General features: G+C 42.3%; 1 protein-coding gene across 1 annotated transcript in view; it reads right to left on the reverse strand.

Annotated features, from left to right (window-relative positions):
* The window catches only part of LOC141102545 (uncharacterized), a 73,080-nt gene that overhangs the window by 19,119 nt on the left and 28,854 nt on the right, over positions 1-25,107 (reverse strand). Inside the window, exons 7-14 of the mRNA XM_073591470.1 lie at positions 21,902-21,949; positions 20,943-20,987; positions 17,326-17,373; positions 14,671-14,721; positions 11,939-11,992; positions 8,127-8,198; positions 7,771-7,806; positions 4,215-4,278 (exon numbers count right to left, since the gene is read on the reverse strand). Coding sequence (XP_073447571.1) covers positions 4,249-4,278; positions 7,771-7,806; positions 8,127-8,198; positions 11,939-11,992; positions 14,671-14,721; positions 17,326-17,373; positions 20,943-20,987; positions 21,902-21,949 — 384 coding nt within the window. The 3' untranslated portion in view covers positions 4,215-4,248. The remainder of the gene's footprint in view (positions 1-4,214; positions 4,279-7,770; positions 7,807-8,126; positions 8,199-11,938; positions 11,993-14,670; positions 14,722-17,325; positions 17,374-20,942; positions 20,988-21,901; positions 21,950-25,107) is intronic.

The following is a 25,107-nucleotide window of genomic DNA, read 5'->3' on the forward strand; positions in this document are numbered from 1 at the left end:
CGTGATGTGCCGAACCCGAGCGCCCGGTAGACAACATACTGTTCGGCGCTTCAGGTCTTGGTTACAGATTGCCCTCTCTGTCCTTCTAAGAATTGAGTCCCCTACCACCAGAATCTGTCTTTCCTTTCCCTTTGCTGCCCCCCCACTCTCACTGGAGGAGTTCTTCCCCTGGCAGCTAGGAGAGTCCCTCATCTCCAGCAGTGCTGGTCCCTGACTGGTTACACCAATGTCACTCAATGGAGCGTACTTATTGGATGCTCCAGTCCTGGATCGGCCTCCCTGGTACTTCCCCCTCTACCCCTCCTGACTGTCACCCATCTACTCTTTGCTAGTGCCTGCACCTCTTTGTCTCCACCCGCCTCTGTGCTGGCCCCTGCCGGCACCTGCCGTGTACGTTCCTGGCTCACCTTTAGTATGGAGGGACTTCTCAGTGCTGACAGTTGCTTCCCCAGATTCAGAACCTGGGCTTCCAGGGAAACAATGTGCTTACATTTTGCACAGCAGTATTCGCCCTCGATCGGATGATCAAGGAACGCATATATGCGGCAAGATGTACAAAGAGTCGCCTCTCCACACCCGCCGGGCATCGTACCTATTAAATTTGGTGAGGATTTGGGGATTTTACCCTGTCCAAATTACCTAACAACTAGCTTCCTAAAAGTCTCTTAACAAAGGTATGAGGGGCCAAATGACAGCTCAGACACACCTTTGCGATGGTCCTCCTCCTCCTCCTGCAGGTCCTCCTCCTCCTTCTCCTCCAGGTCCTCCCAGTCCTCCTCCAGGTCCTACTCCTCCTCCTGCCACATCTACAACTGCACAGCCACAGCCCAGAATGAAGCGTGAAAGGAAGACCAGAAAGTGAGGACCCTGGATCCAGTCTGGTCGGCCAAAAAATGCAGCCTCTTGTGGTACCACAGCCTGGGGACACAGATGTCATCTGCTGCTATCCGGATCTCTGCGAATTCTGGATCAGACTGCCCTCCCTTACAAATGGACTCCACAGGCCACCAATTTTGATGTTCAAGAATTGATGTCTGCCGTGGGGGTCCCAGGCTTCGCTAATTTCTCCTGTTGATCCAGTGTTGCCTTCCTCTTTGTTTGGTTCTGAGCCCTTAATAAAGGATTTTTGTTTTGAATTATACTCTCCTATGTGTTTTACTTCAAAAAGGACAGTTTGTTTGTGAGGATTCAGGTACATTTCAAATATACAATGTGAAATGAACAAGGGACACCAACACCAAACAATCTCCTTGAGATTAAATAATACAAGATATCAATGGTGTTGGGGTAACTTGACACACAAAACACACACAAAAATATTCTGGAGTAAAAATAACAATAACATTGAACAAAGATCAGCCTTTGAAAAAATTCAAACATTCAAAAAAAAAAAGGCTTAAAATCCCCCAAAAAATTTAATAAAAAAAAAAATTCTGTCAGATGTGACAACTAATAACAATATATTCAGGGAATCCCAATAAAAAAACAAAAATAAAACTTTGTGAGAAGTGTGTGTGAATATGAGCAGCAAAACTACTTAATTCTTGTCACATTATAAAGAAGAAGAGAGTGCGCTGTATTAAACCATTTTTAACATTGCAGCGTGACTAAAGTGCTGTATCCATTGCGAACGCTAAGTTTACCAGAACGAGCTGTTCCGTCTTGGAATTTCTTCTGAGCATGCGTGGCACTTTGTGCGTCGGAACAGGCCACACACGGTCGGAATTGACACGATCAGATTTTGTTGTTGGAAAATTTTATCTCCTGCTCTCCAACTTTGTGTGTCGGAAAATCCGATGGAAAATGTCCGATGGAGCCCACACACGGTCGGAATTTCCGACAACACGCTCCGATCGGACATTTTCCATCGGAAAATCCGACCGTGTGTACGGGGCATTAGTGTGGTAGGGCAGTTAGTGTTAGCCCCCTTTAGGTCTAGGGTATCCCCCTAACCCCCCCTAATAAAGTTTTAACCCCTTGATCACCCCCTGTCGCCAGTTTCGCTAAGCAATCATTTTTCTGATCGCTGTATTAGTGTCATTGGTGACGCTAGTTAGGGAGGTAAATATATAGGTTCGCCGTCAGCGTTTTATAGCGTCAGGGACCCCCATATACTACCTAATAAAGGTTTTAACCCCTTGATTGCCCCCAGTTAACCCTTTCACCAATGATCACCGTATAACTGTTACGGGTGACGCTGGTTACTTTTAGTTACTTTCAGTTTATTTTTTATAATGTCAGGGCACCCACCGTTTATTACCTAATAAAGGTTTAGCCCCCTGATCGCCTGGTGGTGATATAACTTAGGTTTTAGGGTCAGATAGGGTCTACGTCGCCCCAGGCAGCGTCAGGTTAGCGCCAGTACCGCTAACACCCACGCACGCACCGTACACCTTCCTTAGTGGTATAGTATCTGAACGGATCAATATCTGATCCGATCAGATCTATACTAGCGTCCCCAGAAGTTTAGGGTTCCCAAAAACGCAGTGTTAGTGGGATCAGCCCAGATACCTGCTAGCACCTGCATTTTGCCCCTCCACCCAACCTAGCCCAGCCCACCCAATTGCAGTATCGATCGATCACTGTCACTTACAAAACACTAAACGCATAACTGCAGCGTTCGCAGAGTCAGGCCTGATGCCTGCGATCGCTAACAGTTTTTTTGGTAGCGTTTTGGTGAACTGGCAAGCACCAGCATCCTAGTACACCCCGGTCATAGTCAAACCAGCACTGCAGTAACACTTGGTGACGTGGTGAGTCCCATAAGTGCAGTTCAAGCTGGTGAGGTGGCAAGCACAAGTATTGTCCCGTTGCCACCAAGAAGAGGACAAACACAGGCCCGTCTTGCCCATAATGCCCTTCCTGCTGCATTCGCCAATTCTAATTGGGAACCCACCACTTCTGCAGCACCCGTACTTCCCCCATTCACATCCCCAACCAAATGCAGTCGGCTGCATGAGAGGCATTTTCTTTATGTCCTCCCGAGTACCCCTACCCAACGAACCCCCCCAAAAAAGATGTCTGCAGCAAGCGCGGATATAGGCGGTGAAGGCAGTGATTGGTTTTCGGGGCCCCGTACGCGGCTAGGCTCCCAAAAAGTCCCACACATGTGGTATCCCCGTACTCAGGAGAAGCAACTGAATGTATTTTGGGGTGAAATTCCACATATGCCCATGGCCTGTGTGAGCAATATGTCATTTAGTGACAACTTTTTGTAAATTTTTTTTTTTGTCATTATTCAATCACTTGGGACAAAAAAAATTAATATTCAATGGGCTCAATATGCCTCTCAGCAATTTCCTTGGGGTATCTACTTTCCAAAATGGGGTCATTTGGGGGGGGTTGTACTGCCCTGCCATTTTAGCACCTCAAAAAATGACATAGGCAGTCATAAACTAAAAGCTGTGTAAATTCCATAAAATGTACCCTAGTTTGTAGACGCTATAACGTTTGCGCTAACCAATAAATATACGCTTATTGACATTTTTTTTTACCAAAGACATGTGGCCGAATACATTTTGGCCTAAATGTATGACTAAAATTTAGTTTATTGGATTTTTTTTATAACAAAAAGTAGAAAATATCATTTTTTTTCCAAATTTTCGGTCTTTTTCCATTTATATCGCAAAAAATAAAAACTGCAGAGGTGATCAAATACCATCAAAAGAAAGCTCTATTTGTGGGAAGAAAAGGACGCAAATTTCGTTTGGGTACAGCATTGCATGATCGCGCAATTAGCAGTTAAAGCAACGCAGTGCCAAGTTGTAAAAAGTGCTCTGGTCAGGAAAGGGGTAAATCCTTCCGGGGCTGAAGTGGTTAAGTAATTTTTTTTTTTTTTACAGTTTGAGGGGAACAATTGGATGATAGTGACATCCTAATATAAAATATCTAAGATAAAATATCATTACATTTTGTCTGTAAGGATAACAGTATAGAAGCCATCATTGCTGATATGGCTTTAAAGGGACAGGCTCTGAAGTAGTCACAAATTTGAACAAACATGTAACCAGTGTATTTATAAAAAACTAAACTCAGTTCCTTCCTGTGTGCCCAAGGATAGCAATTCACTAGATAATGAATCCAGGATATGGGATGACTGCCCTGGAACCTGCAACTTAAATACCAAGTCAGCACTGGCAGTCTCCATATTTTTTTTTTATGAAGTAAAATCCTGGTAGATGTATTAAGGAATATATATAAAATAATAAACTTACCAAATGGATATTAATGCAGTAAGTAGTTTCCAGCCTAAATTAAGTTACTGGGCAAAGGGTTGATCTTGGGAAGAAAAAAATATATATACATTAACTGTCGATAGAAAACCATATTGCTTCATGTCAGGCTTGCAATATGCAAACTGTTAAAATATACATAGTTACAGCAAACTGTTTTTTCTCTTTGGGATAAAAGTTTTACATAAATAAATAAAAGGTGGTCATTGCAAGCACCCATGTCAGTGTTATATGGGTTGTTTCCATAGGTGTGCGCACAGGGTGTGCCAGGTGTGCCTGGGCACACCCTAATGACCCTGTACTAGGCAAATCCACCCTTCTGCTTGGCTGCAGAGAAAGGGACTGGGGAATTTCTGCCCTCAGTCCCTTTCTCTATCTGAAAAGTGAGACATCAAGGGTTTGTTTAGACCCCTGATATTTCACCAAAGCCCACCAATGGGGCACCTAAAAAATTGGTAACAAACAATAATAAAAAAACATTGTAAAATAAATATTGTAAAAAAATGATCAAGTTAAGTTATTAAGTTATTAAAAGTAATAATAAAAATATATAAAAAATAAACCACTGACACCAATCTCTGCCCTTCTGACACCGTTCACTGCTCCACTAACCCCAACCTCTGCCTTACTGACATTGTTCACTGCTCTACCGACACTGCCCATTGCCCTATATGTATATACACACGCATGTATGTTTGAGCTCTGGGGTGCACACCCTAATGCAATAGGCTGCGCACACCTATGGTTGTTTCAACTCTCTAACTGCTATATCTGTAGGATAGCTTGTTCTGTTGAAAAACAGCAGTCTTATTGGCAGGATCACCTACAGAAAATAAAGGAAAGAAATTCTAAAAAAGAAAACAAATGCAGCCATCACATCTAAAAATTGGTAAGCTGCAATACAATAAATGTTTTCTTTTGCGTTTAATACCACTTTAATTCAAAATACTAGATACTATTGTTTAATAAAGACAAGAACCTTTGGAGACAGAGGCAGACAACAAAACACATAAGGGGTCTTTCACACTGGTGGCAGTGCATACTGTCGTCTGAAAAGCAATCTGTAGTGGGTCACTTTTTAGGGAGGGTGGTATAGCAGTGACAAAATGTTTGTTTTTAATATCAAGGGGAATTTTTGTATTAAAAACTGCACAGCAACCAGTCAAGCGTTGGGCCCACAATTGCAGAGGGCTCACATTGACCTCAGTAGGAGAGTATCAAAGGTGGTGTCACCTGTCAAACTCTGCAAGGTGAGTTCAAATTGCCACATCCACGGTGTGTGTACAGACCCATTTTACTGTAATGTTAGAATTTGGGAGGGTGGCCGGGGGCGCAGTTCATCCGTCTGTTTTTACTGCCCCCTGGCCGCCTGTGTGAAACAGCTCTAAAAGGAATTGAAAATCTTACAGCGAAAGATTCGAAACTTGAGTATCTTTGAATTTGAAAAAAAATGTTAGAAATAATTTAATAAAACATTTAAATATGTCAAATAAAAAAAAAAAATGACTTTTTATTATAAGGACTTTACAGAATACAAGGGAATATGTGCTGTATATGGAGAAAAGGAAATTTTATCATCAGTTTATAAAGAAATTCTTTACAGTAATGCCCCGTACACACGGTCGGACTTTGTTCGGACATTCCGACAACAAAATCCTAGGATTTTTTCCGATGGATGTTGGCTCAAACTTGTCTTGCATACACACGGTCACACAAAGTTGTCGGAAAATCCGATCGTTCTAAACGCGGTGACGTAAAACACGTACGTCGGGACTATAAACGGGGCAGTGGCCAATAGCTTTCATCTCTTTATTTATTCTGAGCATGCGTGGCACTTTGTCCGTCGGATTTGTGTACACACGATCGGAATTTCCGGAATTGTTGTCGGAAAATTTTATCTTCTGCTCTCCAACTTTGTGTGTCGGAAAATCCGATGGAAAATGTCCGATGGAGCCCACACACGGTCGGAATTTCCGACAACACGCTCCGATCGGACATTTTCCATCGGAAAATCCGACCATGTGTACGGGGCATAAGGGTGTAAGCTATGGAATGCTTTACTGCATGATTAGAAAATGGAAAATGCCTTCTCTCTCCTCACAGGACTCATATGTAGTAGGAGAACCCACTGGCTCCTTCTGCTGTCAATTTAGCCCTGTGAGGAGAGAGTGGGGAGTGGGCCAAGCTGTGCTCTCTGTGTCCATAGATGTACACAGCCCAGCTAGGAGCCTAGCGCACCGGCGGGGGACCCCAGAAGAGGAGGTTTTGGCTGCTCTGTGCAAAAACAATTGCACAGAGCAGGTAAGTATAACATCTTTATTATTTTAAGAAAAAAATCTAACCATTACAACCCGATTTAAGTTTAGTGCCCACAAATGTAATATTTACCCAATCTTTTAGTAAAATAAAAAAGATTTGGTGTGTGCGTGCAAAACCCTCTGCTACTGCTACTGACATATGCCATACGTTATTGGCAGTAAAGGGTTAAACATGAATGTAAAAGTAATCTTAATTTATCTACTGAACACTGTTATTATGTATAAAGTCAAACCCTAGCCTTCTCTCACTTTAAGTCAGGATGGTCCAAATGAACTATTACCTTCACTAACCATGGGAGGCGTTCCCGCGACTGCAGCCTTTTCACAATGACAGCTTTTATATAGCTGAAGGCGGGACCACTCGGTGAGGTAACCGGGTGACCCCACCACCTTTCTGACATCATGTGACGTCAGAGGGGGCAGGGTCATATATTTACCTCACCGGGTGGCCCCGCCCTCAGTTATATAACAGCTGTCATTGTGAAAAGTCTGCAGTTGGCAGGACAGAGTTTTCTATTTTTTATTTTTTTCTCGGGTCGTCTGCGCTGTGATTAAAGGTGGCTTTACATCGCGGGACACTTTTTTTTTTTAAATAAAGGAATTGTCCAAAACTGTCTCCAGTCATTTTTACTTTTTTGACACTTTTTTGGTGAATGCGTAGGGGAACAATGTACCCGATACCCATTCACATAGGGGGGGCAGGATCTGGGGGCCCCCTTGTTGAAGGGGGCTTCCAGACTCCGATAAGTCCCCCTGCCCGCAGACCCCCCACAACCAATGGGCAAGAGTTGTGGGGAAGAGGCCCTTGTCCCTATCAACATGGGACAAGGTGTTTTGGGGGGACCCCAAAACGCCTTCCCCATGTGGAGGGCATGTGGCCTGGTAAGGTTCAGGAGGGGGGCGCTCTCACATCCCCCCCTTTTCCCACGGAGTGCCAGGTTGCATGCTTGGATAAGGGTCTGGTATGAATTTTGGGGGGCCCCACACAATTTTTAAAAATGTTGGCGTGGAGTTCCCATTAAAATCTAGAGGGCGCTCGAATTTCCCGCAAACGCCCCATAATGTTCTAAGTTTCGCGAACACCCAATGTTCGAGTCGAACGTAAGGTCGACTTGAACATCGGGCTCATCCCTACTGACACTGTGGAATCTCAGACTAATGATATTTGAAAGATAGCACACGCAAAGCCATAATCACTAAGGAATGCATTTCAAACTTACCATGGTACATAATAACTTGTTAGCCAAATCGACTTTCTATAATAAAGATAAGATACGATAATTATAACACTAAGGTAAAGCTATTTAATAAGTGGAATATTGTTTTAGGTTTTTATACTGTTTTATTTTTGCAACTGTAAATAAATCTCATAAAAGAGGTTACAAGACATTATTTTTCTTTAGCTGTAAAGTAGTTTGGTGAAATTTTTATTCTGGAAAATGTGATAAAAAAAAGTGTTCTTTGATTCCTGGTTGCTTTTCTCAGTCTCACTATACAGTTCCCCCAATGTAATATTAGCTGTATATATCAGAATGAGGAATACATATATAAATCACGAACCAACAAAACATTTTACCCCAGTAAGAAGAAGTAGTTTCCCAACCAGTTGCTCGAGTAAATCACTTCCTAGGGCTCCCAGTAATTTTTCCTTAAAAAATAAAACAAAAAAATTAGTGAAATCCTACACAGAGAATAAGTTAATACAAAGTCCCATTATTTAATGTGTTTTACATCTTTGCTGTATATTTTAGTTGTTTTTATAATTATGTTTTTATTGGATAATTTTAATAAACGCATTTATTGACCTTGGCATTGTTAGTGCAGTGGTGCTCTGTCTTGAAGCTTTTAACACTTATGCCCTGTACACACGATAGGATTTTCCGACAACAAAACCGTGGATTTTTTTTCTGAAGGATGTTGGCTCAAACTTGTCTTGCATACACACGGTCACACAAATGTTGTCAGAAATTCCAAACATCAAGAAAGCGGTGACGTACAACAAGCTGAGAAAAATGAAGTTCAATAGCCAGTGCGGCTCTTCTGCTTGATTCCGAGCATGCATGGACTTTTGTGCGTCGGAATTGTGTACATACGCTCAGAATTTCCGACAACAAGTTTTGTTGTCGGAAAATTTGAGAACCTGCTTTCAAACATTTGTTGGCGGAAATTCCGACAATAAATGTTCTATGGAGCATACACGAGGTTGTCTTTCTGACAACAAGCTCACATCCAACGTTTGTTGTCGGAAAATCCTATCGTGTGTACAGGGCATGACAGTATAATTCTTGCTGTGACAATAAGAGAAAGCTTGTTAAAGTACAGTATGCAGGGGTGAAACATTTCCGGTGAGTGTGGGAACATTGAGGGGACACGGAGCACTTTAAAGCATAAGATCATTTTATGAATGAATTTGTGCACTGAACACTTTACAGTGGAAAATCAAGAAAAAAACTGGAGTGTATAGTGTAACTGTGTATGCACCAAGCACTTATCATGTTTTTTGTATATGTTATTTTATGTACTGTATAGCACTGTATGGATGGGGTTTGGATCGTATTAAGTGGATTAGTGACCAGTACTACACAGAAAAAATAGGAGTAGCACAGGATTTTATTGTTTTTTTTTTAGTTTTAAAGAATGACTAATGAAGGTAAAGATATTTCCCTTTGTTCTACTGAAAAGTACCAGGGGGAGGAGTGAAAAAGGCAGTTCTGTAATTTACAGACACATCTAAAAACTGTAATTTTAAGAATCTGCTAGGAAGAGAGAGCAGTTAAGTTGTTTTCAAGGTTTTCTGACCATAAGAGATTTGCTAAGATTTCAAGTTACTTCCTTGTCTTTTTTAATTTGAGACATTTATTTTTTGCCTATTACTCACTGTTACATTTGTTCTCATATCGATTACAAAAGCTCTTTCTGCATTGTCAACATAGACCATGGCTTTTAACAGCAAGGCTTCAGGGTTCAGCACACACCTACCCACACATCATTCTCCTATATTAAAAAGGATCCAGACTGCTGCCCTGCATATAAATACAATTTAGCTGGGTACTTATTATTGTTGGTGGAATAGCCCAGATAGCAAGGATAACTTGCCATAAATTTGTGGCAGCGTTGAATCGTAATGCCCCGTACACACGGTCGGATTTTCCAACGGAAAATGTGTGCAGGTAATGGAGCCCGGAACACAGAGGTATCAGGCAGAGGACAGAGCCCATGGACAGAGCCCACGGACACAGCAGGGGGACATCGCAGGGTCCTGGGGACAAGGTAAGTGTGGCTCGGGGTTATCGCTAATGGTGCTGAAATTTAACCCCGAACCACACTCGGGAAAACCACCAGGGAGGTTAACTATCTTGCTGTCTCTAAACACTGAACACTGGTCTGATGCAGAGCAATCCCGAGGTGAAGTTCATTCTGAAAAAGACACTTACGGGAGTTTCCATCTCTTGTGACCTTCACTGCACTTAGTGATCCTCCCACCCCCCCCTTATCATTACTGTATACTGTACTGCACCCCATGATAAGTAGACATTGATCATTAATACCTTTTGTGCCTAAATGTTTACAAACAATATATTGTGTTTTTAAAGTGGATGTAAACCCTCACATATACCCAATGAAGTGAACAGCTTCAGATACACAGAGATTGAACAAATCTTCCTACATAAGTTTTACATGTGTATATATATGCTGTCTTCAGCTTGCTATATTCTTTAGAAAGTGCACATCGTGTTAGACATTTTTCTAATTTTCTTTCCTGTTTCAGCAGTGGGAGGGCAGTCTGGGCGCATACACTGTGACATCTGATTGGAGGAAAGGGGCACACACCCCCCTTCACATAGGCAGAGGAAGAAATAAACTTGCAGAGCTGTGCTGTGAATAGACAAGCTCTCTACCAATCTATTTATAGCAACCTTCCCAACACAAATTTCCAGCTGCTTTTATCTCCTATGTCGGAGAAATTGTCAGAAGCTATCATGCTGATAACAGAGGAACTGAGCAGCAGAAAGACTGGGGACTTTGGGCTTTGGAGAGAGATAAGTAAACATTGCAGATATATGTGCCCAGGTCAGATTTCATGAATTGGGTTTACATCCAATTTAAGAATACAAGGTCAAAATCTGTTATATATCTGGCTTAATTTTCCAAAACATTGCATTGTTAATAATGGATTATTTTTTAGCGATGTACCCCTGAAAATGCTTGAAGTATCTCTAAACTGAGGAAATTGTGTCTTTCAAATTCTAAAGAGCCAGGACAATATTTATTCATTCTTCCACCCTAAGCAAACTATCTTGTGCCCACTCACTGCAGAAGACTGACTTTAGTATCATAATGACAAGACTTGACCTCATAGACACACAAGTCACACTGAGGATAGGATTGGAGAAGACGAGCAAAACAGATTCCCAGACAGTACACCTAAAACTGATGATTAGAAGATGAGGCAAACTCTCACCCTGCTCTGCTAGCAGTTCAGTTTGTGTGCTTGCAGTTCATCCACACTCAGTCTGTATATCTTAGTACACTACAAGCAATTGGGCTGCAAGTTTGAAAATGACTTGCTAAGCTATTCCTAGCCAGGCTTATAAGTTTGTTGCACAATTGCAGCAAGTCTCCATTGCATGACTCCAGATCAACTTTCTTTACAAACATTCTGTAAGTCTACTACAAGTTCTGGTTCAGTTATGTTGTGCAATAGTCATCCCACCACAGAGGTCACTGTGGCCGAATTTTCATGCTGTAGACTTGCAGAGCTCTTGCTGTAGACTCACCACTGCAACTTTGCTCTTGCTAGAGACTTGCCATGCAAATTTGCCACAAATTGGAAAAGTGTCAGCTAGAACTTGTGCTTCAAGTGCTCTTTCAAGTGAACGTGTGCAGCACGTTAACAGACTTATGCCCCGTACACACGGTCGGACATTGATCGGACATTCCGACAACAAAATCCTAGAATTTTTTCCAATGGATGTTGGCTCAAACTTGTCTTGCATACACATGGTCACACAAAGTTGTCGGAAAATCCGATCGTTCTGAACGCGGTGACGTAAAACACATACGTCGGGACTATAAACGGGGCAGTAGCCAATAGCTTTCATCTCTTTATTTATTCTGAGCATGCGTGGCACTTTGTGCGTCGGATTTGTGTACACACGTTCGGAAATTCCGACAACGGATTTTGTTGTCTGAAAATTTTATAGCCTGCTCTCAAACTTTGTGTGTCGGAAAATCTGATGGAAAATATGCGATGGAGCCTACACATGATCGGAATTTCTGACAACAAGGTCCTATCACACATTTTCCGTCGGAAAATCCGACCGAATGTACAGGGCATTAGACTGAACATTAATTTACCGGTACATACATTTTCAAGAATATCCTTACCAGTTCTCCATCTTTCAGTCCAAGCTTCTTATCCAAGGCACATTCAAGTTTTTCCTGTTTTAAAATAGGTAAAAATAGGTTTGTACCTGTCACAAGAAAATTAAGTATGGTGGAGCAGGAAAGCAAAAAAAAAAAAAAAATTCAGCAAATTTCAGGAGAGTAATATAATGTAATATATAGACTCTGGACTCCTCTGGCAAACAGTTGCAATGCCAACTATGGACAGCTGCACCAGATTCTGTGCACCTTGGTGTCTGCCAAGGCTCATCTGAACAGTGATCTTTCTCAATTGCAGAGACAATCTGTCTAATACATCAGCAAAAACACCTTGTTCAGACGTTTGATAAACATTGTTTAACTAATTTGGCTCTAAAGCAATTTTTTTTCGTTTTTTGCACACATACAAAAATAAAAACTTCATTTAAGGCAATACAATTACTTAACCCCCCAGAACATTATATATTTTCTGAAAGCTAAGGCTTTGTAGAACAAAAATATGATAATTGCAATTTTTCACTTGATATTTGTGTGTGCCCATGATATTGGAAGAAACTACGAAATCCAAAAATCTCCATAGCTGATGCTTTAAAAGCCTTAACATCAGTTTAGCGGTAACCAGAAGCTATTGTGCTAGAGCTATTGCACTCATTCTGATGTTTGCAGTGATATGTCACACGTGTGGTGCGATTGCTGTTTACATATGTGTGCATACCATGGGCATTTGCCCATGTGTGTGGGGCAACAGTATATTTGTACATTTTTGTTAAAATTTTATTTTTTTAAATCTTTTTCTTTTATTTATGTTATAATTTTTACTTGATTGCTATCTAAACCCTCATGTGATAGCATTGGGCAAGTGACAGGTACTCTTTATTGAGACATTAGGGGTCTAATAAACCACAATGTCTCCCCTGTGCTGCCCTTGACAATCAAACAGTACTTACTGGAGCAAAGATCTGTTTGGTTAGATGTGTACCCATAACCAAGAAATGGGGGACCGGTAATTGGAAGTCATAAAATCAGTTTCGCTTCTGATTTATTTGTTTACAGGGGGAATCAAGGCATCGATATACTTCAGTCTCTCCCTGCTCTCCATCTTGAACCTAGGGTTGTGGTCCAGAGCTCCTGATAAAAGTGAGAGGGTCCAGGAATCATAGGGGGCACTGGCAGAGGGGGGGACATCACTCCGCCCACTCTGTGAAAGTGCTCCACGGCTATAGAGCCATCATATTACTTTCAATTTGAAGCCGGGAGCTGGCTGAACAAACAGAGCACAAGGTAGCAGCCATCAACTAGTGCTTAAAGGTTCACTCTTTGTATGTCCAAAGAGCTGTCTACAGTATTAATTTCACCACTCCTTACTGATTTTGCTCAATGTGATAATTTAGCAACATAAAAGGGACACATTCCAGCCATTTAGAGCAGATTTTACTGATGTCAGGACAGACAGGATGAATTCTAATTGGTTGTTATCTTATAGCAAAATGTTTTTAATACATTGTAGCAAATGTTCAGGATTAAAACTTTTATTCTTCAGTTGTCATTTACCATGGCAGGTTTGGAAATGAATACATATGAACAGTGTATTGTTGCCAAGCTCTATGGGTTTATTAACCATTCCTGGACCGCCCACCGCACATATACTGCAGCAGGGCGGCACGGCTGCATGAACTGACGTATCTGTATGCCAGTCAGTGCACTAGATACAGCGGTTGCGCCAGTGCCTGCCGCACGCCGCGGGAGCTTGCCCATAGGTCCGGTGGACTCTATGTCCACCGGTCACCTGCGATCCCAGTGAGGAGAGGCAGAACGGGAATCTGCCTATGTAAACAAGGCAGATACCCGTTCTGACAGGGGAGGAGAGAGAGATCAACTGTTCCTAGTGTTCAGAAACAGCGATCTCTCTCTACTCCCATTGAGCCCATCCCCTTAACAGTTAGAAAGCACCTCCCTAGGGAACACTTAACCCTTTTATCACCCCTAGTGTTAACCCCTTCCCTGCCAGTGTCATTTATACAGTGATCAGCAAATTTTTTTAGCACTTATCACTTTATTGGTGTTACTGGTCACAAAAAAGTTTCACTTAGGGTCAGATTTGTCCGCCGCAATATCGTAGTCCCGCTAAAAATCGCAGATCGTCGCCATTACTAGTAAAAACAATAGAATATAAATAAAAAGTCCCTAAATCTTTCCCCTATTTTGTAGACGATATAACTTTTGCGCAAACCAATCCATATCCCCTTACTGAGATTTCCGTTACCAAAAATATGTAGAAAAATACATATTGGCCTAAATTGATGAATACATTTGTTTTTTTATTCTATTTTTTTGGATTGTATTATAGCAGAAAGTAAAAAATATTGTTTTTTTTTTCAAAATTGTCATTCTTTTTTTGTTTATAGCGGAAAAAAAAACGCAGAGGTGATCAAATACCACCAAAATAAAGCTCTATTTGTGGGAAAAAAAGACATCAATTTTGTTTGGGTACAATGTCGTACGACTCCACAATTGTCAGTTAAAGTGACGCAGTGCCATATCACATAAAATGGCCTGGTCATTAAGTGGTAAATCCTTGCGGGGCTATAGTGGTTAAATAGGACATTTAAAGTATAGCAAACTGGATGTATCTAAGCCTAGCAATCAGATTTCAACTAATTCCCAACACAGAAATTATTGATAATTGGTTGCGATTCTTTACAATACTTTGCATTCACATTATAAAAGGTTCTTACCAGTAATTTGGTTAGTCCAGCAGCAGCACCAGTTGCACCACTTTCCTTTAACTGTAAAACAGAAAATAATGGATGTAAATGAATATTTTATCCAACCAGAGCCGCTAATAGGGGGGACGCACCGGTCCCCCTGTAGAGGGCCCAGGCAAACAGGGGGCTCGGAGAGCAGGAGGATCGGTGGAGCAGAGAATGGATGACAGCGTCTCTTACCCAGCAACTGAAAGAAGGTTTCTTCCCCTCCCCTTCCAGATGGCTTTCAGCTGCTGGGTGAGAGAACTGGAGGGACAGATTTAGTGGGTGCTGGGGTGGGTTGTGCTGTGCCCATCCTGATTACAGTACTGCCCCCCTAAGCTCCTGCCCCCACCCCCGCCTGCACTCACAGCTGGGACAAGGAGAAGGCAGCCTGGAGGCTGCAACGGTGAGAGAAGGAGAGCCAGCGGGAGGTGCGCTGTGTTGTTCTCTCCCATCCTGTCAGAAGAATGCTGGTCTATACAGTACAGGAGACCGGAACACTCTTACTGTAGATCTCATTGCATTGTATACAGTGTGTATATAGTGCGATGATATCTACGGTAGGAGCAATCCGGTCTCATCTACTGTATAGAATATGCAGGCTCATCTCACAGGAGGGGAGAGCAAAACACAGCGCACCTCCCGCTGGTTATCTGTGATGGCAAATGCAATGGGGATGTGGGGAGGGGGGATATGTGCTAGGAGGAAGTGGGGGGATTTGGGATAATAGAAGGGTTTAGGGGGAATTGTGCTGGCAGGGGGGATTTGGGGGAGAAGATTTGTGCTAGGATAGAAAGTTTGAGAAGAAAGAGTATATGTGCTAGGCAGGTGATTTTTTGGGGTGAGGGAGGGGGGATTTTTTAGAATTTTTTTTTTTTTTTGCACGGTGGGGGGCATCAGGTAGGCTGTATGGGGGCCCCGTGATTTCTAACGGCAGCCATGTATCCAACACAGTGCTTATTGCATTCAAAATACTGATTCCAAGCTTTGTTTTGTTTGCTGGATTTATAGAGTAAATCAATGGTAAAGTTACCCTAACCTGGTCACAGATGTTATTGCTGAAATGGGGACATCAACATATGCCTTTAAGCACCAATTTTAATCTTGAAATCTCTTCTTTTGTCTCTGTGGAACCCCTTTGAGCCCAGGCTGTATACAAGGCTTTGACATCAGTACAGCACGTCTATGCCATTTGACAATTCAACTAAGGGTAGGACTTAAAGGGTAAGTCCTCTTTCAATGAAAAAATGGCAAATAAAAATATATATATATCATATACAGTTGCTACACAAACCATACTGTAATTTAATTTGACTACAAACTGAAAATGTAATTTCCTGCTGGCATGATTGGCTGACTGATTTTCTCAGAAATCTGCACTGCAATGTCAAATTTTAAGCATCCCCTGTAATAGAAATGTAATTTTTGGTGAGATACTCCCCAAAGTTTAAATAAGCGTTAAACATCTTTAAAGGGGTGCAGACACTGCAGCTTTCCTCATTAGAGCACACAAGGCCATTATAATGAATAAGATTCTTACATTCAATCTACAATTGGTGTTGTTAAAAAAACATCTATTTCTTCAGAGCAGAAAAAGTTTGTTAAAATTCTTGCAATGTATATTATTCAACCAGGGAAAGATGGGTATATTTTCTCAACAAAAGTGCATGAGAAAAACAAAACAAAACAAAACAAAAAACAAAACAAAAAAAGATGTTTAAAAAAGAAGAAATGGGCAGACTTAATAAACCACTTTTTTTTTTCTGCTGTCACTTTTCTATGTTTCTATAAAATGTGCAAAATAAAAAATATATTTAGTACCTCTCTCAAATACATGCACATTTCTCCATGATTTGCATGTTTACAAATGCTGCAAGCATAGAAAAATACCTGTTCCTCTACTAAAAATCCAGTGAGCGCATAGCTTCCTGTGTACTCTGCTGCACTGAAACCTTTTGAACTACAGAACATCTCCCCTCTATGCTAAGAAGGCAAGGTGAGGGGGAAGTGTTTTATTGTCTAGATCAGCAGCAAGCAACACAAAGTGATAAGACTGCTCACCCATATATACAGTATAGTAGGAAAGAATTGTCTAATGGAAGGAGCACCAAGTGAAAATAAAAGGAAAACAATAGAAGTCACCACATCTAAGGACTGGTGAGCTGAAATATAATACAATATAATAATTTCTTTTTGGGTTTACATACATTTTATCATCAAAAGGTAGTCTTAATTTCAACTTGGGCAGAAGTAGAAGCCCCATGTACAGGTTGGGTGTAGAATCCAAGGTGTCCCACAGGAACACAGAGATCAATCTGAAGACTATCACAGGTCATGAAGATCATCAATAGACCCCACATGTTGCCAGCTTCTCAGCACTGATATTACCTTAGATAGGTAAGCTATTTGTTTCTATAAATGATTTGATTAGCCAAAAGAATCCCAAACAGTATAAAGCAGTTTTATAAAATCAGATTGTATGAAGTAGTGACACACATATATTTACTAAAACAATGAACAATTAGATTATTCTGGTTTTGCTTAGGGAATATTCCTGATCATTCGTGTTGGATTTTTCCAGAGCTGAATTCCCTAATATTTCTGTTTTAGAATACGGTATAATAATATCTAGGAAAGAATTACCTGACAATAAAGTTTATTCAGCTCAATTAATATGTCCGGAGCAATATTCTGAAATGAAATACAGCAGTTCACATAACAACTCCATCAATCTATCCACATGACAAACATTAATTGAAAAATCACAAACAATAGCAAGACTGTTTATACCTTCATACATTTATGTGAATAATTTATGGCATGCTTTAGAGTTAAATGCCAGATAAATCTATATACTTTTTCACCCACCAAAAGATTTGTCATTGTGTTCATTAGGGATGAGCCGAACACCCCCCTGTTCGGTGCGCACCAGAACATGCGAACAGGAAAAAAGTTCGTTCGAACATGCGAACACCGTTAAAGTCTATGGGACACGAACATGAATAAACAAAAGTGCTAATTTTAAAGGCTTATATGCAAGTTATTGTCATAAAAAGTGTTTGGGGACCTGGGTCCTGCCCCAGGGGACATGGATCAATGCAAAAAAAAGTTTTAAAAACGGCCGTTTTTTCAGGAGCAGTGATTTTAATAATGCTTAAAGTCAATCAATAAAAGTGTAATATCCCTTTAAATTTCGTACCTGGGGGGTGTCTATAGTATGCCTGTAAAGGGGCGCATGTTTCCCGTGTTTAGAACAATCTGACAGCAAAATGACATTTCGAAGGAAAAAACTCATTTAAAACTACCCGCGGCTATTGCATTGCCGACAATACACATAGAAGTTCATTGATAAAAACGGCATGGGAATTCCCCAAAGGGGAACCCCGAACCAAAATTAAAAAAAAAAAAATGACGTGGGAGTCCCCCTAAATTCCATACCAGGCCCTTCAGGTCTGATATGGATATTAAGGGGAACCCCGGCCAAAATTAAAAAAAAAAATGACGTGGGGTTCCCCCTAAATTCCATACCAGACCCTTCAGGTCTGGCATGGATTTTAAGGGGAACCCCGCGCCAAAAAAAAAAAAAAAACGGCGTGGGGTCCCCCCAAAAATCCATACCAGACCCTTATCCGAGCACGCAACCTGGCAGGCCGCAGGAAAAGAGGGGGGGACGAGAGTGCGGCCCCCCCTCCCTCCTGAACCGTACCAGGCCACATGCCCTCAACATTGGGAGGGTGCTTTGGGGTAGCCCCCCAAAACACCTTGTCCCCATGTTGATGAGGACAAGGGCCTCATCCCCACAACCCTGGCCGGTGGTTGTGGGGGTCTGCGGGCGGGGGGCTTATCGGAATCTGGAAGCCCCCTTTAACAAGGTGACCCCCAGATCCCGGCCCCCCCCCTGTGTGAAATGGTAAGGGGGTACATAAGTACCCCTACCATTTCACGAAAAAAGTGTCAAAAATGTTAAAAATGACAAGAGACAGTTTTTGACAATTCCTTTATTTAAATGCTTCTTCTTTCTTCTATCTTCCTTCATCTTCTGGTTCTTCTGGTTCTTCTGGCTCTTCTGGTTCTTCCTCCGGCGTTCTCGTCCAGCATCTCCTCCGCGGCGTCTTCTATCTTCTTCTCCTCGGGCCGCTCCGCACCCATGGCATGGGGGGGAGGCTCCCGCTCTTCTCTTCTTCTTTTCTTCTCTTCTTCTCTTCTTCATTTTCTTCTCCGGGCCGCTCCGCAATCCATGCTGGCATGGAGGGAGGCTCCCGCTGTGTGACGGCGCTCCTCGTCTGACAGTTCTTAAATAACGGGGGGGCGGGGCCACCCGGTGACCCCGCCCCACTCTGACGCACGGTGACTTGACGGGACTTCCCTGTGACGTCACGGGGAATGCCACAGGGAAGTCCCGTCATGTCCCGTGCGTCAGAGGGGGGCGGGGTCACCGGGTGGCCCCGCCCCCCCCGTTATTTAAGAACTGTCAGACGAGGAGCGCCGTCACACAGCGGGAGCCTCCCTCCATGCCAGCATGGATTGCGGAGCGGCCCGGAGAAGAAAATGAAGAAGAGAAGAAAAGAAGAAGAGAAGAGCGGGAGCCTCCCCCCCATGCCATGGGTGCGGAGCGGCCCGAGGAGAAGAAGATAGAAGACGCCGCGGAGGAGATGCTGGACGAGAACGCCGGAGGAAGAACCAGAAGAGCCAGAAGAACCAGAAGATGAAGGAAGATAGAAGAAAGAAGAAGCATTTAAATAAAGGAATTGTCAAAAACTGTCTCTTGTCATTTTTAACATTTTTGACACTTTTTTCGTGAAATGGTAGGGGTATAAGTACCCCCTTACCATTTCACACAGGGGGGGGCCGGGATCTGGGGGTCACCTTGTTAAAGGGGGCTTCCAGATTCCGATAAGCCCCCCGCCCGCAGACCCCCACAACCACCGGCCAGGGTTGTGGGGATGAGGCCCTTGTCCTCATCAACATGGGGACAAGGTGTTTTGGGGGGCTACCCCAAAGCACCCTCCCAATGTTGAGGGCATGTGGCCTGGTATGGTTCAGGAGGGAGGGGGGGCCGCACTCTCGTCCCCCCCTCTTTTCCTGCGGCCTGCCAGGTTGCGTGCTCGGATAAGGGTCTGGTATGGATTTTTGGGGGGACCCCACGCCGTTTTTTTTTTTTTTTTGGCGCGGGGTTCCCCTTAAAATCCATACCAGACCTGAAGGGTCTGGTATGGAATTTAGGGGGAACCCCACGTCATTTTTTTTTTTTTAATTTTGGCCGGGGTTCCCCTTAATATCCATATCAGACCTGAAGGGCCTGGTATGGAATTTAGGGGGACTCCCACGTCATTTTTTTTTTTTTAATTTTGGTTCGGGGTTCCCCTTTGGGGAATTCCCATGCCGTTTTTATCAATGAACTTCTATGTGTATTGTCGGCAATGCAATAGCCGCGGGTAGTTTTAAATGAGTTTTTTCCTTCGAAATGTCATTTTGCTGTCAGATTGTTCTAAACACAGGAAACATGCGCCCCTTTACAGGCATACTATAGACACCCCCCAGGTACGAAATTTAAAGGGATATTACACTTTTATTGATTGACTTTAAGCATTATTAAAATCACTGCTCCTGAAAAAACGGCCGTTTTTAAAACTTTTTTTTGCATTGATCCATGTCCCCTGGGGCAGGACCCAGGTCCCCAAACACTTTTTATGACAATAACTTGCATATTAGCCTTTAAAATTAGCACTTTTGATTTCTCCCATAGACTCTTAAAGGGTGTTCCGCGGCATTCGAATTTGCCGCGAACACCCCAAATTGTTCGCTGTTCGGCGAACTTGCGAACAGCCAATGTTCGAGTCGAACATGAGTTCGACTCGAACTCGAAGCTCATCCCTAGTGTTCATGAAGTATTGAGATGAAGGCAACCTTAGCAGATCTGACTTTTCTCATCTGTTAGGTCACTAACTTTCTACTATTCTGCAGCTGTCACTGTCAAAAACATTTATGAATTTTATTGACTGAATAACTGGATTAAATATTGTTTCTTATATCTGCATGCGGTTCATCTTGATTAAAATAGCATGAAGATGTATTATAATGTTCACTGATAAATCTGTAAAAGTCTCTTTAGAAAAAACCTGTGTTTAGTATAAGACAAATGTCCAAATCATATGTAAAAGTTCAGATTCTGGTCCCATAGCAACCAATAATTCTACACAACATGATACAGTCTAATTTTCTGCCATTTGTAATTTACAGATGATATGATATATACATACCACAAGGGCTTTCTGCAGGCACGGTGATTGTAAAAGGTCCCCTGCCTAATGGAGGATATTATTTCTAATTAGTATATATGGGTAATTAAAGTTATATATATAAAGAAATCATGTAAATCATCATGTAATACAGTTAAGGTGGATGTAAACCCTTGCATATACCCAGTAAAGTAAACCGTCTCATATGATACACAGGGATGAAACAAATCTCCCTACATAAGTTTTACATGTATATCTAATGTCTTCAGCTGTGTGTATCCTTTAGAAAGTGCACATCGTGTTACAGTATTTCTCTTCCTGTTCAGCACTGGGAGTGGATTATTGGCATACAACCAAGACAGCTGATTGGAGAAAAGGCACACACCCCCACTCCACATTGGCAAAGGAAGGAAGTAATGTGCAGAGCTCTGCTGTGAGAAGGCAAGCTGTCTGCTAATCTATTTATAGCAACCTCTCACGACACAAATTTCAGGCTGCTTTTATCTCCTGTGTCGGAGAACTTGTCAGAAGTTATCAGGCTGATAACAGAGCTACGGAGCATGAGAAAGCCACGGGACTCTTTTGAGACAGATAAGAAAACACTTATCCCTCTCAAGAAACCAGCTCAAATTTCATGAATCGGGTTTACATCCACTTTAAGAGGGACATGCATTTGTAAAACACCATTTATTTAATACAATATGAGAAGACATATTGTTGTATTTAATAAATGATATACAGTATGTTTTACAGGAGCAAGGCGGCTGATTTCTTCCTCAAACGGCTGTGGTCTCATAGATAAAGTGCTTGTTTTTGTTATAGTCACAGTATTTCAATGCAATAATATACAAAATTTTATAAAAAGTAGTTCTTGTTAATTGCCTAATAAAAATATATTTACTGAGGAGTGCATTGGAAAATATGATATATAATAATCAAAATAGAGTGTCTCAGTTGTCAATATACAGTTTTGGCCTTACCAATGTGCAAATAAGTTTTGCCGTTGTTTCGTCTAGTCCCAGTATTTGCTGAAAAAGCAAAAAGCCCAAAAAAGATCATTAGCATATTTCTTCACAAAAATGATTATAGTAAGGCCATTACCCTGTCCTCATAGGCTTCAATGGGCTGTATTCACCACCAACTGGTGGTTCAAGTCACATAAACACATAGCCCATTCGAAGACTAATGGTTCCAGCGTGCCTGGGAATAAAGATTAAAACACAAAAAGGTTTCTTCCCTGAGGACAATAATATTGTCATTGGCTTTGTACACCCAATCTTCAGGTTGCTCCCCTTTCTAAGTATATGTCACTTACATGACTCTTACTCACCACTCACCAGTCTCAGCTTTATCCCCTTACTTTCTTTCTTTTTTTTTTTTTTTTCTTTTTTATACTTTTTTGTTTTCACAAATCATTTTTTATTTACTATGCCCGCTTTGAAAAAATTGTGAATTGTCTTCAGTTCCGGTTTGGGTGGGTGCTTTCTCTTTCCATTGGTGTGGCTCGCTGGCGCTCCCCAACACGGGGGGGCCTCCGCTCCTTTTCCCTTGGAGACAGAGGCAGTGTTTTGCAACGTTTGTGCGCACGCGTGGGGTCTTGGGTACCCCGCGCCTGTGCCTTGGTGCTTTCTTCCACTCTTGCCCTCAGTTGCCGCCCATCCTCCATGTCGGCGGCCTGCATCAACGCCTGACGTCATTGCGTCAGCTGACGTGGTGACGCCGGATGCCACGCTGGCAGGGGAGCCGCGAATGGAGAGTTCCCCACACACAGGTGTGGCGCTCACACAGGTGTCTGTGTGAGCTGTGGACAAGTCGTCAGGCTGTAATTCTTTTGTTCTTTTATGTGTGAAACATTCAATCTGCTGGGATTTGCTGCCTTCACTTTACCACTCCCATTTTTGGGCTACTTAATACAGGTATGTGCAGTACAGTATTGCTGCACAGCCCAGACGAGTATTACCCCTGCAAGGATACGAGAGGCCTGTCCACTAAAAGGTTAGAAACAAACACTTCATTTTCCATTTTTTCTCTCTTCTTTTTCTCCTTGTTCATTGATATGGGGCTCTCTTTTCATACATTTCTATATACTTAAATGTCAGATCCACTTTGCTATTTACATAGATTCTTTGCATTACCCCTCAAGGAGACTCTCTGTCTTCTGATCCTTTTATTTATATTCCAGAAGTGCTTGGTACATATATACATACATACTCATGGTATATATGTATACTTATAAATAGTTCCCTTTTCCATATTGTTCTATCCCCTTACTTTCTTGGGACAGGATCTCTTTATATTGGAAGACAAGTGAACCAAGGGTTTTGATTTACTAATGGAATACAGACTGTTTACTTTGCAAATTAAACATTTACTTAACTTAAGCTGGCTATACATGGGAGGAATTTCAGATGATTCCTGCTGAATTGTCCATAATTCAAGCCATAACTGGTCCTTCAAGCACCACCCAGCTCAACAAAAATCAATCTAAAATTGACTGAGCCAGATATAAAATTATCAGCCCAACAGTGTCTGCATCCTATGAGATGTTCGGGTATCCAGGCAGCTGCAGGTGGTGTGATTGGTGAATATAATAGCCAGCAGTTGCGATGCCCTAGACTAACTAGATGAAGCTTTGTTCACTTTGAATGCCCATTCATTCATGTGCAATGGAAATAGACAAACAGGATTTTTGCCTACATGTAATTGGATGATTAAAGTAAAAACAGCTACACCTTATTCATTAAGATAAGTGAAGAGTCTTGATTCCTTTAGTAAATAAACAATTAGCTTTTACTATAACATAAAATAATGTTACTAGAAATCAACTAATTCATTCTTTAAAATCACCTGTCCGCTGTCTCCCATTCTTAGTACTAAGGATGGGCGAATGGTTCGGCTCGAGCATGAGTTTGGGCCGAATACTTGCCTGTTCGGCCGTTCGCCAAACACCGGAATTTGCAGGGTGTTCACTGGGTGTTTACCCCAACAGACACCCTGCAATGTACTGAGCACTGCACAGTGCATTATGCACCCTGATGCATTGATGCAGGATGCATTGTAAGCTGGTTGAAAAGGAGCAGGGCCTGGTAGCCGGCCGCGGCATCCTTAACAACCGAGTCATCAGCTGTCAATGGGTTTCCCTGCTGACAGTTGAACAATTTAAAAAAAGTGCCAGTAAAAAAACAAAGAAAAAAACAACGTGGGGACCCCCCATGCCAGGATTAAAAGAAGAAACTGCATGGAGTCCCCCCAAAAATTTGTGCCAGACCCTTACCTGGGCATGAAGCCTGGCAGGTCAGGAAAGGGGGGATGAGCGAGCGCCCCCCCCTCCTGAACCATACCAGGCCACATGTCCTCAACATGGGGGGGTGGGTGCTTTGGGGGGTCTGGGGGCGGGGGTGCTTATCATAATCTGGAATGTACTCGATACTCATTCACATGGGGGGTGGGATCTGATAAGCCCCCTGTCTGCAGACCTCCACGACCACCAGCCACAGTTGTGGAGATGAGCCCCCCTGCCCCAAAGCACGCACTCCCCATATTAAGAGCATGTGGCCTGGTATGGTTCGGGAGGGGTGCTCGCTCATCCCCCCCTTTCCTGACCTGCCAGGCTGCATGTCTGGATAAGGGTCTGGCTTGAATTTTGGGGGGGACCCCACGCTGTTTTTTTTTTAATTTTGGCATGGGGTTTTTTCTTTATTTTTCCAATAGCCAGGTGTAGGCAATTGCAACCGCGAGTCATTTAAAATGGGATTTTTTTTCTTTATAAATGTTATTTTTGCTGCAGCATGTTTCATGCATGCTACAGATGTGCCACTTTACAGGCACAATAAGGGGACTCCCAGGCACTATATTTAAAGGAATTTTTCTTTTTTATCATTGCACTTTAGGCATAATTAAAATCACTGCTCCTAAAAAAATGATTGTTTTAAAAAAAAAAGGTCTACGTTTTTCCTGTTCGGCTCCCATAGACTTCAATAGGGTTTGCCATTTGGGTTAGAACATTTTCCCTGTTTGGGAGTTCTGCTGCGAACCGAATGGGGTGGTGTTCGGCCCATGTTTACTTAGCACCATTAGTGTTTGCCTAATATTGTAGTGAGATAGACATGCACTTCTGGTAAGTGCATTTTCCCATATTAGTGGTGGTGATCACCTTGGATCAAAGTTTTTTTTACACTTGGAAGAA

The sequence above is a fragment of the Aquarana catesbeiana genome, linkage group LG07, assembly GCF_042186555.1.
Source record: "Aquarana catesbeiana isolate 2022-GZ linkage group LG07, ASM4218655v1, whole genome shotgun sequence".
NCBI lineage: Eukaryota > Metazoa > Chordata > Amphibia > Anura > Ranidae > Aquarana > Aquarana catesbeiana.